We start from the raw sequence: 14,885 nt of genomic DNA on the forward strand, positions 1-14,885 counted from the left end.
GACTAAATAACGAGCCAATTTGTCAGTAAATTGCGTGAGGGTTGAGCTAGCTAACTAGGTATGTTACTGAAACCAGAGATCCTCGTAAATCTTTTGACCAATCGTAGATTTGTAGCTCTAAATTTGTACAACTATTCACATACAAATACAATCACTCTGCCGACTTATTTTGACAGAAAAAGTGTTTAATTTCTGAAACCGTCGTTTCTTCTTCTCTCTGCGTAATGTGTGGAGTCTGAAAGCAAATACAGTAACAAGCGCCATGTAAAAGAAGTGCAGGTTGGAGGACCAACAATTTAAACACAGAAAATGGTAGAAACGGAGGGTAAAAAAAAAAGTTTCCAGGCAACTTTATTCAAGTTCCTACTGAATCAGAGTGTGTATTCAAATAACCCGTTAGCGCTTCTCAAAAAGTGTTTAATTTATATTAACAATGTATAATCTTATACACATTCTCATTAACCTCCAACTTTATATATGCAGTCTAATACAAATGAAAGGAGGGGTGTACAAGAGTACTCAAAACAGAAATGGAGATATGTAGCAGAAGTAGTAACAGCATTCTATTGTACGGCTACTGTGTATCTACATGCACATTTCAGTGTGTATCAAGTTAGTTTCTTCCCCAAAATTACATCCACAGGATTGGATAAATTACAAAGTAAAAATGTTTTTAAAATGTTTTAAAATCTAAAGCAAAGCAACTAAATCCAGATGTGGTATGAAAATAGTCAACAGAAAGACAGTTACTTTTTGTCCTCTGTATGAACATAAAATAAACAACTTCTGCACCCATTACACTATATCGGTACCCAGCTTACAGAATCACAACACAGACCAGACTAAACCTTGATGAGAAGCGGGGAAAAAACCACACTCAAATGCTTACACACCCAGACACACACGTCCAATCCTCTCACATCACAATTTTCCCTCAATCCCAACAGGCTGGGGGGGTGGGTTGTTTGATGTTAGCCACATCCTTTGTGACCTCTGAACCAGACACCCGTTTATCATGGGATAAAAGGGGGTCATAAGCGGCATGGCCACCAACATTGTCTAGGTGGGCTCTTCCATCAGCCAACAACAGGTTGCAACCCGGAGGCTCTGGGGAAACAGGAGTGTGTGGAGGCTTTTGTTGTATGTGCAAACACGCTGTGTGTGTGTGGGCGCACACACACACACGTGTGCATAAATGTGTTGCATGAATATTACTACATAAACAGCATGAGCTGGTATGTCCACAACATCTGTGGTGACATGTACTGGTCCTTCCTTCCCCACAAATCCACTTCTGACATGTTTAGCATTGCACCACTGAGGGGACGCTTTGAAGACGTCCAGTTTATTAGTGTTGTTTACTGACGAGTGTATTTCCCAATGTTGCTGCTGGCGTCGGTCCACAGCTGGAGCCTTAAGCCGGCTCGGTGGAGCTTCAGTCACACCTTAGTCCACCTCCTCCATGTTACTGTAGGACAGAGCAGCACATTCGCCAGAGTGTCCAAACAGCTCAGAGGTCACCTCTGGGGTCAGCGGAGGGGGTCCTTCAGGGTCCAGGTCAGTCCCAAAGAGTGCCTGGCCAGAGGCCTGTAAAATAAACCAGTGTTACAAATCATGCTTTTCTGTGGACCAGTTCCCTTTCAGGAAGACCAGACCCATCTGGTCTGTTACCCATTCAAAAGCATAAACGCACTGGACTGGCGGACATATTCCTCGACGGACAAAACCCAGTTCCAATTGGATGGACGATTTCCATGTTTGTTTACTAAAAATAATATTCATTAAGACAGCATAAAGGTTGACATTTTATTTTTGAAAAGTAGTACAAGTGTTGGTTTATTGGGGCAGCATTAAGATGGAAGGACCTGTACACATTATTGCTAGGAAATGTCCCACTTTCTTTTTTAAAATAATAGCGACTATTAAGATTACACTTAAAATTGTACAATTTCTATACAGCAATCTAGTAAATATATTTCTGCTATAAAATATACACTTCCTTACATCAGTAACTTTCACCTTTACACCCACAACCATAGGGAATCTTTGCCATCTGTAGGGAGCCTAGATAATTCACATTTCTTTGTGTCGACATTTCACTGAGGCAAACCACTGGATAAACCACTGAGACATACTGGGCATTGAAAGCAGATGGTGAATATACCTGGCCTCCAAGCCCATCTACAGCTGGAGAGGCATGACAGAGTGTAGTGTGATATCCCTGAGACTTGAACATATTACTACAACACTGTTACAGAAGGTTAGTCCATATACCAGCAACACAGATAATCATTAAGTGTAGCAATTTTCATTGATAGAAAGCAGATGGTGTCCACCTAATGAGTTGACGTCACTACTAAGCTTCAGCTTCATACTGTACATCAGCGCACTTATTATTTTGCACAGTCGTAAAGCTCTGAAATATCTAGCTATTTCACCCCCCCCCCCAAAAAAAAAGAAGCACATTTAAAAAGGTGGCTTTGATGAAGTCTGACAGGGATAAGGAAAACGTATGAACAGCAGGGTTGGGCTCAATTCGAACATAAGGCAGTCAATTCAGGAAGTAAACAGGAAGGAAGTAAACAAAAACTACAAGGTAATAATCTGAAGAAAAAAAAATGCATTCATTTTCAATGACTTCTCAATAAACTGAAGAGTAAAAGTTATCTATTTTGAAAAAAAAAAAAACATTTGAATTTTAAATTCAAATCACTTCCTGAATTAACAGCCTCCAATTCGAATTGAGCCTAACCCTGGTGGACAGAAAGCAATATAACTGCTGAATTAAGAGCTTACCATTGACAACATAAAATCAAAAATAAAATCAGCAATGTGACAAACAAGCAAAAGGCACATACTAGCTTACAGTGAGACTAAAACACTCTGTATTCATTAAAGCAAAACACACATTTTAGCTGTCTTCAGGTTACAGTACAAAGTTATGACTGCACAAAGCAAGGCGGAGCCCATCATACCACCCTGGGATGGAGCTAAAGGATTACAATAGCTTATTCCCTCACCCACTCAACACTATCACAATAGGACTTTAACCCTATACCCTAGTTCAAGTCCTCTCAGCAGCATCTCTTGTGCAAAAACATAGGACTAACCATTACGAAACACGCATTTCAGATTTTTGTACTGAAATCCTACATGAGAGAGAGACACTTGGCATGGACACATAAAAGGCTGAAGTAGGTTTGAACCAGAATTTAACGTATCTTATAGGGACATACATTATGGACTGCAGTAAATAAGAAGGCCAAGCCTTGCTGAGCCAAGTTACTAGTAGATGCTATTGGACTTGATTAACAGATATGCAGTGTATAATTTAGTTAACATTTTGAATGTGTCCAGCAGCATATTGATTTATAGGCCATCTACAAAACAAAATGTTTTCGTATTGGCATGGATATTTCATTAGACTTTACATTTTTTTTGTGTATAAGCCTATTTATAAACTGGTTGGCTCGAGCCCTGAATGCTGATTGGCTGACAGCCGTGGTATATCAGACCATATACCACGGGTATGACAAAACATGTATTCTTACTGCTCTAATTACTTCAGTAACCAGTTTATAACAGCAATAAGGTGCCTCGTGGTTTGTGGTATATGGCCAATATACCACGGCTAAGGGCTGTGGTCCAGGAACTCCACGTTGTGTCGTGCATAAGAACATCCCTTAGCTGTGATATATTGGCCATATACCGCACCCTCTCGTGCCTTATTGCTTTAGCATATAAGCGTGTATGTGTGGGGTGTGATACTGGCCGCTTAGCCCCAGTTGGCTCTGTAGAGTAGGTTCACTAACAACGCTAGTAGAGCAGCCAAGGTACCCAGGACAAAATATAGGACACAGTCGTCATCGGAATAATGCGGGATCCTTTGGCGCAGCAGCCGCCACACCTGCCCCTCCACCCCCTCCTCCCTCCTGGCTGCTCTTCTCCTCCCCAGCCTGGGACGGAACAGGCCCCGGGGGCCCTCTTCAACACCCTCCTCTTCCTGCTCCAGTTCCTGCCATATCAGAGATGCCTGCGATGGCGGAAACCTGTGTCAGCTTCAGGGAAAGGCTTGGTTCTTCCTAAAGCAACGCCACCTCACCACAGCCAGACCTCCAGCAAACCCCTCCCCTTCCACTCCACTCTGTCTAATATATTAACGGTGTCACAGGCCACGGGGTCAAGGACAAGCCAGACTCTTTCAAGGAACAGCATGATGACAGCTCAGAGCGATGTGAGGGGTGTCTCAGAAAACACATGGATAGACAAACTATCACATCTTTCTTTTCAACAGTTAACTAATAGATACATTAAATCAAAGATATGTTTTTGTAGATTAATTCAATCAGAGTACAATAAAAATGCACCATACATCTAATCATTTTCACAGGCATTAAATAGCTTCCACAAAGTTTGTGAATAGATACAGCCCTTATTAATTCTGAGGCAATTCACTTTGTTTTCAGCATTTGGACAGAAAACTATGCTGCTTAGATGCCAAAACAGATCAGATAAAGGGGACAAGAGAAAGGCAATGTCTGGCACTTCAGGAAAGTAAGTTGAAACAAGTGTGCACAGCTTTTCTCCAAAGCCGCTATTCAATTTAGAAACTAGCATAAAACTCTTGATGAACAAACCAATGGCCTTGAAACAGTTAGATTAGATCCATCGTCTTTCTCTCATCACAGCTCAATAAGCAGAAAACACATTACTCTGTCAATGACAACTGAGATCATTTCTCATTTCTATAAAAGCACCACAAGCAACCAACTAAATATCACTGCATGAAGAAGACTAGATGAATGAACACAGTGTTACATCTCACTCATGTGGTGAAAATATAATCTCAGGAAATTTAAATCTACCTCAAACGAGTCATGTTGGGCCGAGTTTAATTGAATCCCTCATGATGCACTATTCCTCAAGGAGTTTTTCTACTACCATGTAATGGATACTGGTACTTCCCTAAGGGATACTTCTCAGAGGTAGAGAATGGCGCCCTCACCTGGCTGGCGCTGGCTCCTGCAGAGGTGGGGGACTCGGCCCCCAGTAAGCGAGGTGGTCGTTCCACAGGGGAGTTGCGGCGGCGGTAGAACAGCACGTAGGCATAGCGTGTCACCACCTGGCTCTCTTCCACCATCGTCACCGTACTGTCATCAAAAAGACGCCAGCCTGGGGGGGAGGGGTCGTGTAGGAAGGGGAGGTGGAAGGTGAGGGAGAGGAGGAGGGGGAAGGTGTAGGAGAGAATAGGAGGAGGAAGAGGAGGAAGGAAGAGAAGTGGGGAGGTGGAGGGAGAGGGTGGAGGAAGAGAGTAGAGGTGAGGACGGCAGGTGAGATCATTTTAACAGTATGAACAGAATATAACATGTTAAACCAGCTTGCCATGGTCACAAAATACAGCAGAGCCTACTAAAATACAGCAGAGCCTACTAAAATACAGCAGAGTCTACTAAAATACAGCAGAGCCTACTAAAATACAGCAGAGCCTACTAAAATACAGCAGAGCCTACTAAAATACAGCATAGCCTACTAAAATACAGCAGAGCCTACTAAAATACAGCATAGCCTACTAAAATACAGCATAGCCTACTAAAATACAGCATAGCCTACTAAAATACAGCATAGCCTACTAAAATACAGCAGAGCCTACTAAAATACAGCAGAGCCTTCTAAAATACAGCATAGCCTACTAAAATACAGCATAGCCTACTAAAATACAGCATAGCCTACTAAAATACAGCATAGCCTACTAAAATACAGCAGAGCCTACTAAAATACAGCAGAGCCTACTAAAATACAGTATAGCCTACTAAAATACAGTATAGCCTACTTCAGCCAGACAGAGTCACTCACCAACATCACTGCGCTGGCTGTTCTGGGCGCTGGGCAGGCGTGCGTAGGCAGTGTAGTGACCTCCGATCATGCCCCCGTAGTGATTGATGACTGCATAGAGGTCATAGATGGGCGGCTGCTGCATGTCGTCCTTCTGACCAATACAGAACTTACTGAGGTCCAGGTTCCTGAAAGACAAGAAAACAAGCTGTAAATCTGTTTGTATAAATATTTAAAACTATACTATATGTATGTTGAGTGAATTCACCCTCAAGTTATTGAGTGTAGGGTCAGTGTGATTAAGGGAATAATATGAGAAGTTGTGTTTATAATATGTTATTTACAGTTGAAGTCAGAAGTTTAAATGCACTTAGGTTTGAGTCATTAAAACTCGTTTTTCAACCACTCCACAATTGTCTTGTTAACAAACTATAGTTTTGGCACGTCGGTTAGCACATCTACTTTGTGCATGACACAAGTAATTTTTCCAGCAATTGTTTACAGAAAGATTATTTCACTGTATCACAATTCCAGTGGATCCAAAGTTTAAATCCCCAAGTTGACTGTGCCTTTAAACAGCCTGGAACATTTCAGAAAATGATGTCATGACTTTTGGAAGCTTCTGATAGGCTAATTGACATCATTTTAGTCAATTGGAGGTGTACCTGTGGATGTATTTCAAGGTCTACCTTCAAACTCAGTGCCTCTTTGCTTGACATCATGGGAAACTCAAAATAAATCAGCCAAGACCTCAGAAAAATAATTGTAGACCTCCACAAGTCTAGATCAGGTACCACGTTCATCTGTACAAACAATAGTATGCAAGTATAAACACCATGTGACTATGCAGCCACCATACCGCTCAGGAAGGAGACGCGTTCTGTCTCCTAGAGATGAACGTACGTTGGTGCGAAAAGTGCAAATTAATCCCAGAACAACAGCAAAGGACCTTGTGAAGATGCTGGAGGAAACAGGTACAAAAGTATCTATAGCCACAGTAAAACGAGTCCTATATCGACATAAACCTGAAAGGCCACTCAGCAAGGAAGAAGCCACTGCTCCAAAACCACCACAAAAAAAACAGACTACAGTTTGCAACTGCAGATGGGGACAAAGATCATACTTTTTGGAGAAATGTCCTCTGGTCTGATGAAACAAAAATAGAACCGTTTGGCCATAATGACCACCGTTATGTTTAGAGGAAAAAAGGGGGGGCTTGCAAGCTGAAGAACACCATCCCAAACGTGAAGCACAGGGGTGGCAGCATCATGTTGTGAGGGTGCTTTGCTGCAGGAGGGACTGGTGCACTTCACAAAATAGATTGCATCATGAGGAAGAGAAATGATGTGGATATATTGAAGCAACATCTCAAGACATCAGTCAGGAAGTAAAATCTTGGTCGCAAATGGGTCTTCCAAATGGACAATGACCGTAAGCATACTTCCAAAGTTGTGGCAAAATGGCTTAAGGACAACAAAATCAAGGTATTGGAGTGGCCATCACAAAGCCCTGACCTCAAGCCCATAGATAATTTGTGGGCAGAACTGAAAAAGTGTGTGAGCAAGGAGGCCTACAAACCTGACTCAGTTACAGGTCAGTGTCAGGAGGAATGGGCCAAAATTCACCCAACTTATTGTGGGAAGCTTGTGGAAGGCTACCCGACACTTTTCACCCAAGAATTTAAAGGCAATGATACCAAATACTAATTGAGTGTATGTAAACTTCTGACCCACTGGAAATGTGATGAAAGAAAGAAATAAAAGCTGAAATAAATCGCTCTACTATTATTCTGATGATCCAAACCGACCTAAGACAGGACATTTTTTACTAGGATTAAATGTCAGGAATTGTGAAAAACTGAGTTTAAATGTATTTGGCTAAGGTGTTTGTAAACTTCCGACTTCAACTGTACCTGACGGGGAAGTCGACCATGTCGTTGATCTTGTCCCTCCAGATGAAACTGCGGAAGGAGAAGCGTTTGAGCTGGATGATGAGGACGTTGGGCAGACGCCATAGCAGCAGCTGCTTGGAGGCCTCTCTGTGCTGCTGGCACTTTGGACAGTACCTGAGCGAGCAAGAGAGGCAGAGGCGAGAGGCAGAGGCGAGAGAGAGGCGAGAGGCAGAGGCGAGAGGGAGAGAGAGAGAGAGAGGCAGAGGCGAGAGAGAGAGAGAGAGAGGCAGAGGCGAGAGAGAGAGAGAGAGAGAGAGAGAGGCAGAGGCGAGAGAGAGAGGCAGAGGCGAGAGAGAGAGGCAGAGGCGAGAGAGAGAGGCAGAGGCGAGAGAGAGAGGCAGAGGCGAGAGAGAGAGGCAGAGGCGAGAGAGAGAGGCAGAGGCGAGAGAGAGAGGCAGAGGCGAGAGAGAGAGGCAGAGGCGAGAGAGAGAGGCAGAGGCGAGAGAGAGAGGCAGAGGCGAGAGAGAGAGAGAGAGGCAGAGGTGAGAGAGAGAGAGGCAGAGGTGAGAGAGAGGCAGAGGTGAGAGAGAGGCAGAGTGAGGCAGAGAGGGAGGGAAGGATAGGGACAGAGAGAAAGAGAGTTTGTTAGGTTTGCAAATCCATCAAAACACCACGTAAATCAGTAAGAGGACTGTCTGAACGTTAACTGGGCAGTACGTGTGTTAGTCCATGGCATTGTGGGACTGTAGGGCTACATTTGTTTGAGTATGTCTGCATGTTAGTGTATGTTGAAAGCTACATTGATCAGTGGTGTTGTTCCTACCATGCCTCCTCTGGTGCCAGCACCTCAGGCCTAGTGAAGAGGTTGAGGCACTGCTCCAGGGTGAAGTGTCCAGCCCTGGCTGTCTCGTTGACCGACCCAGGGTCCTCTTCAAATTCCAGCTCCTTGGACCGAACCAGGACGTACTCCTTGAGACGCTCGTTGTTCTTCCACACCAGCTCCAGGCTGGAGTCCTCAGGGAGGTCCAGAACGGCCTCTTCTAGGGTAAAGGGGAAACGCGACAAAACAACAGTAAGACATTCTAGAACACATATCGTAAAGGAGTTCAATGTTGATAAAGTTTAAGCTTTGTCTTAACACTAGGACTAGGTGTGAGGGGCAGGTTTGAGATTAGGCCCTGACCCTTTTCCTCCAGTGTCTGCTCCTTGCTGTTGGAGTGGAGGATGGTGATGTAGAACTGAGAGGTGTGGCTGGACGCAGACTCTGATGGTTGCTGGTAGCCGGTCACAGCAGCTAGACACACAAACAGCACAAAACACAGCCTCAAAACACAGCCTCAAAACACAGCCTCAAAACACAGCCTCAAAACACAGTGTGATCCACAGGGAAAGACATCCACTAAATACATCTTAATTGGTCACATACACAAGGTTAGCAGATGTTATTGCGAGTGTAGCGAAATGCTTGTAAATAACCAAAAGTATGTGGACACCTGCTTGTCAAACATCTCATTCCAAAATCATGGTCATTAATATGGAGTTGGTTCCCCCTTTGCTGCTATAACAGCCTCCACTCTTCTGGGAATGCTTTCCACTAGATGTTGGAACATTGCTGCGGGGACTTGCTTCCATTCAGCCACAAGAGTATTGGTGAGGTCGAGCACTGATGTTGGGCGATTAGGCCTGGCTCGCAGTCAGTGTTCCAATTCATCCCAAAGGTGTTCGATGGGGTTGAGGTCAGGCCTCTGTGTAGGCCAGTTAAGTTCTTCCACATTGACCTCGACAAAGCATTTCTGTATGGACCTCGCTTTATGCCTAGATTTGTCCATCGGACTGCCAGATCGTGAAGTGTGGTTCATCACGCCAGAGAACGCGTTTCCACTGCTCCAGAGTCCAACGGCGGCAAACTTTATACCACTCCAGCCGACGCTTGGCATTGCGAATGGTGATCTTAGGCTTGTGTGCTGTTGCTTGGCCATGGAAACCCATTCCATGAAGCTCCCGACGAACAGCTCTTGTGCTGCCGTTGCAACCGAGGACAGACGATTTATTTACACGCTACACACTTTAGCACTCAGCACTCCCGTTCTGTGAGCTTGTGCGGTCTACCACTTCACGGCTGAGCCGTTGTTGCTCCTAGATGTTTACACTTCACAATAACAGCACTTACATTTGACCGGGGGAGAAATTTGACAAACTGACTTATTGGAAAAGGTGGCATCCTATGACAGTGCCACGTTGAAAGTCACTGCTCTTTTCAGTAAGGCTACTTCTTACTGTTTGTCTATGGAGATTGCATGGCTGTGTGCTCGATGTCAGCAACAGGTGTGGATAAAATAGCCAAATCCACTCACTTGAAGGAGTGTCCACATACCATAGATAGTTTTTTTTTTACCTTACACTATGTTTACAAAAGTATTTGTCTATCAGTTGAGAAATGTAATGAAAAAAGTAAAAACAATACTATTGATATGTCAATTTTAGAAGATGCTTGCCTTTACCTTCTGGTCTGACAGCCTTCTCACAGGAGGTCTCCTTCTCTCCCTGGGAGTCAGAGGAGGCCTCAATGAAACCTGAGTCTGTGGTGTGGGTGGAGAGGGCGTCTGGGTCTCCGGCTGGATGTGCTGAGGCCTGGGCTGTCTCTAGTGGAGACTCAGGAACCAGAGAGGAGCCCTCCTGCTCCGAGTCCCCTGCCCCACCGCCCCTGGCCTTATCCCCTGGCCCCACACTTTCAGGGGTCTCTGCTGGAGGGGGAAGGTCAGCCAGGCACTGGGTGACCTCCGGAGACGTCCTGCCAGACTGGAAGGGAGGCTGGAACACGTTCACTGAATACCTACACAGAGAAATGGGGGGGAAAGAGGAGAGACCAAATAGTAAATCAGTGACAGTCCAACAATGTCAAATCAGCAAAGTTGTACTGATATCTAAAGAGCAGCATTCATATCCATCCATCAACATCCCAATGGTACCTTGAGTATCCTTCCAGCAGCTGGGACAGCCGGGCATAGGTGAGTCTGGACTCAGGGACGCTGACCAGGAAGGGAAGCCCCACGTTCTCTATGTTGGGCACACACAGAACCTTGTGGCTAGACCAATGTTTTTTCTGGCAAACCCTGAAAAAAAGTTAGATTGGATTAAAAACTAAACTAATATATTTTTTCTATTCCTGAATCATTTAGGAGAACAGGAAATAGTTCTGTTATTATTGGGAGATTAACTCATTCAATTGCCTCCGTGTCATTAGTGCCAGACAGCAAACATTTAGTGAGCTATTGACTCACTGGTTGCAGTAACCCACGCGGTAGCAGCGGGTGCATCGCTTCAGTTTCTCTTCATCCGAGAGAGGCGGCTTCAGGCAGGCAGCACACTTCGAGATGGGAATACTGGGGACCTGAGGCCTCTGGATGGGAGGGGGGGGCAGAGAGACAGATGAGCTGAACACAGAGACAGACACTAGGTAACACACTAGGGACTTGTGTTATAGTTCCCTAAGGTTCGAATAGGACGGCAAGAGAGGCTGCTGGATGTTTACCTGCTGGACTCGGAGCACCACCACCCTCTCCTTGGCCAGCTCCTTAGACAGCACTTCGAAGCAGAAGAGCATGTCTGAGGAGGAGAGCGTGTCCAGGGAGTTGGATGGGAGGAAGATCCGATGGAAGCGACTCTTCACTACCTCAGCCAATCTCAGGTTCTCTGCCTTGATCCTCACACTCCGAGAGATGGACTCCAGGACCTCGGCTGTGCTCGAGTTCTCTTTACTCACACTCACCAGGAACTGACACGAATCAGAGGAAGCAGACTTAAGTCAAATAAAATCGTTCAAATCAAAAAAATAAATAAACAGAAGCCATCTGCTATTTGAATGATACCAATATGTCCTCTTACCTTCATGGGTTTCTTGTGAGGCTCTTTAGCAAAGTAGAACACTGTGAGGACCTTCTGCTTCTGGGGCAAGGGCACGGGAAGGTAAAGGAAGGGGTCAAAGGTTATGGAAACCTGGGGAGAGAGAAGGACATTTGAACTTTTCAAAACATTCAAACAGACAAACATCTTAGTGGATACGATCACCTGGAGAATAAACACACCACATCTTAGTGGATACGATCACCTGGAGAATAAACACACCACATCTTAGTGGATACGATCACCTGGAGAATAAACACACCACATCTTAGTGGATACGATCACCTGGAGAATAAACACACCACATCTTACAGGATATGATCACCTGGAGAATAAAAACACCACATCTTACAGGATATGATCACCTGGAGAATAAAAACACCACATCTAAGTGGATACGATCACCTGGAGAATAAAGTTGTGAGAAAGTTGTGAGAAATGAGTTAGTTCCACTCCGACACAGCAAGCCACCCACAACGAGCCGCTACTAGTCCAACTCTGACAGGTCCATTTTCATCCATTATTGAATTAGGTTTTCCTCCATTGCAGCTCGACAGACAGGCCTGAGTCTCTAATCATCTTCATCATATTAACCCATTAGAGTCTAAGCCGGGGGGAGGGGGGTTTCTACTAAGCTATATGGAATTGTTTTAAGAAGGTCATAACACCATTTTTTTTTGTCTTACTGTTGTTGGCCCATACAAACACATGCCAGGGCAGCAGGTAGCCAAGTTTAGAGCGTTGGGCCTGTAACCAAAAGGTTGCCCCTGAACAAGGCAGTTAACCCACTGTTCCTAGGCTGTCATTGTAAATAAGAATTTGTTCTTAAACTGACTAGCCTAGTTAAATAAAAATAAAGATGTAATAACAGATTCACTACATGGAACAGAAGAATATATGCGCAAAAAATATCAAAAAGGAAGTTGGTTCTGACAGCCAACAAGTGCTCAGGTTATGTGGGAACTCCTTTAAGATTGTTGGAAAAGCAATCCAGGTGAAGCTGGTTGAGAGAGTGCCAAGAGAGTGCAAAGCTGTCTTTAAGGCAAACGTTGGCTACTTCGAAGAATCTCAAATATAAACTATATTTTGATTTGTTTAACACTTTTTTTGGTTACAACATGATTCCATGTGTGTTATTTCATTAGTTTTGATGTCTTCCCTATTATTCTACAATGTAGAAAATAGTAAAAATAAAGAAAATCCCTGGAATGAGTCAGCGTGTCCAAACTTTTGACTGGTACTGTACTTCCATTCATGTTTTTCAACTGGTACCAGGGGATCTTCAGACTAGTTTTGTGAAGCCTGTGGGTGTCCTAGAACATAACAACCAACATGTAATGTTCATGAGAGTCTCACATTTCCATATTAGTGTGTAGAACAACCTGTTTGGACGCAACAGACTGAAGTTGGCTAATGGTCTGTACTGACTTCAGAGGAGTCCAAAGATGTTTGTGGGGGTTGTAGAGCAAAACGGAGAACACCATCGTGTTTGAAAGAGTCTAACCTTTTCATATTAGTGTGTAGAACAACCTGTTCGGAAATGACAGACGACCGGTTTTCGTGATGTCTCACGGTCTGACAAACACCGCTCTAGCTCTGTAACCCTTCATCGCAGATGCGGAATTACAAGATACGCGGATTGAGACGCATCCAATGCAAAAAACATCTCTCTAGATTAAACTGACAGATTTCTATGGGGATTTTTTACAATTATGCTAATTAGATTTCCACGCGGACTTCGACATTAGGGGGTTAAATGCATGATGCCTAAGGGGCAGACATGCCTAAAACAACAGTCAGGGTCTGTGTTCAGCAGTGGATAGCCGTAACTATGGTATTATCCCTGTGAGTTTGACTGATACATTCCGAGACTAGAAAAACCCCCATTGAGACTCAATACAAAACACAGTTCAACATGAACACCTAGATATATTCAGACAGTGGAGTGTTGCTTAATTGTGTTGAAATAATTCCGCTGTTTGTGTCTTACCTTGGAGCACACTGGGCAGACGAGCTTGGATTTGTACTGACCCTGGAAGAGGTCTACGATGAACGAGTCGTTTCTCATCTTGTGCCTCTGCCACGCCTCATCTGCCACCACCTTTTAAAACAGACACACCATGTCATTTTCCAGGACAAGTGGACTGAATGGAAATAGTGAGTGTGGTTATAAGTATGACTGTCTCAGCATTGATTGCCATTTGGAGTTTTAGCCTGCTGGGTATATGTGTAAAGGACTTTTTAGATGTCACAAAGGGGCCTTGTAAAATAAATGTGATTGTTTATGGTGCTGCTCAAACCTTTATTTCACCCACCTCGTCCAGCCGTCCGTCTGAGTCCACGGTCTCTGTGTAGGGCTTGTTCTGGATGCGGTTCAGGTCCTCGTGGAGCCCATCCAGGAGGAAGGCCATGAACTCCTGGGCATCGTGCTGGGCATAGCCTGTAAACTGACTGGCCTTACTGGCCACGATCGCCTGGAGAATAAACACATCACATCTTACTGGATACGATCACCTGGAGAATAAACACATCACATCTTACTGGATACGATCACCTGGAGAATAAACACACCACATCTTACTGGATACGATCACCTGGAGAATAAACACATCACATCTAAGTGGATACGATCACCTGGAGAATAAACACACCACATCTTACTGGATACGATCACCTGGAGAATAAACACACCACATCTAAGTGGATATGATCACCTGGAGAATAAACACACCACATCTAAGTGGATACGATCACCTGGAGAATAAACACATCACATCTTAGTGGATATGATCACCTGGAGAATAAACACACCACATCTTAGTGGATACGATCACCTGGAGAATAAACACACCACATCTTAGTGGATATGATCACCTGGAGAATAAATACACCACATCTTAGTGGATACGATCACCTGGAGAATAAACACACCACATCTAAGTGGATACGATCACCTGGAGAATAAAGACTAAGGCTATTTGGGCTATAGCATCTGCTAAATGTCATATTATCTCATTATATATTATTAAATAACAGGAGGGAGTTAAAGATGGGACTCAGGAGAGTGGAGTGTCACCTTTAACTTAGAGGGCTGAAAGGCATGGTGGGTACCCTTCCACAAAGCCCGGAGCAGCACAGCGAACCCGATGGCCAGCCGACCACCCGTCCCCAACGGGTTATCACAGTTGATCTCATTCTCAAACGCCCGGTCTACACAGAGGGTGAGAGAACAGCGTTAATGGTTTCATATCGATCTACA

General features: G+C 44.3%; 1 protein-coding gene across 19 annotated transcripts in view; it reads right to left on the reverse strand.

The window, feature by feature from the left end:
• Positions 1-326: 326 nt before the first annotated feature.
• Positions 327-14,885, reverse strand: part of LOC139368943 (ubiquitin carboxyl-terminal hydrolase 19-like) — a 31,176-nt gene continuing 16,617 nt past the window's right edge. For 3 of the 19 annotated variants that reach the window (XM_071108463.1, XM_071108467.1, XM_071108466.1), the window contains exons 12-25: positions 14,703-14,836; positions 13,942-14,100; positions 13,617-13,727; positions 11,609-11,719; positions 11,256-11,498; positions 11,005-11,123; positions 10,693-10,836; positions 10,225-10,556; positions 8,907-9,017; positions 8,547-8,763; positions 7,745-7,897; positions 5,854-6,020; positions 5,006-5,172; positions 327-1,587 (exon numbers count right to left, since the gene is read on the reverse strand). In XM_071108463.1, coding sequence (XP_070964564.1) covers positions 1,447-1,587; positions 5,006-5,172; positions 5,854-6,020; positions 7,745-7,897; positions 8,547-8,763; positions 8,907-9,017; positions 10,225-10,556; positions 10,693-10,836; positions 11,005-11,123; positions 11,256-11,498; positions 11,609-11,719; positions 13,617-13,727; positions 13,942-14,100; positions 14,703-14,836 — 2,309 coding nt within the window. In that variant the 3' untranslated portion in view covers positions 327-1,446. Of the gene's footprint in view, positions 1,588-3,566; positions 4,034-5,005; positions 5,173-5,853; positions 6,021-7,744; positions 7,898-8,546; positions 8,764-8,906; positions 9,018-10,218; positions 10,557-10,692; positions 10,837-11,004; positions 11,124-11,255; positions 11,499-11,608; positions 11,720-13,616; positions 13,728-13,926; positions 14,101-14,702; positions 14,837-14,885 lie in introns of those variants that run through there. The other 16 variants (XM_071108465.1, XM_071108468.1, XM_071108449.1 and 13 more) reach the window with 13 other exon arrangements.

This window comes from Oncorhynchus clarkii, chromosome 16, assembly GCF_045791955.1.
Source record: "Oncorhynchus clarkii lewisi isolate Uvic-CL-2024 chromosome 16, UVic_Ocla_1.0, whole genome shotgun sequence".
In the NCBI taxonomy this organism is placed as follows: Eukaryota; Metazoa; Chordata; class Actinopteri; order Salmoniformes; family Salmonidae; genus Oncorhynchus; species Oncorhynchus clarkii.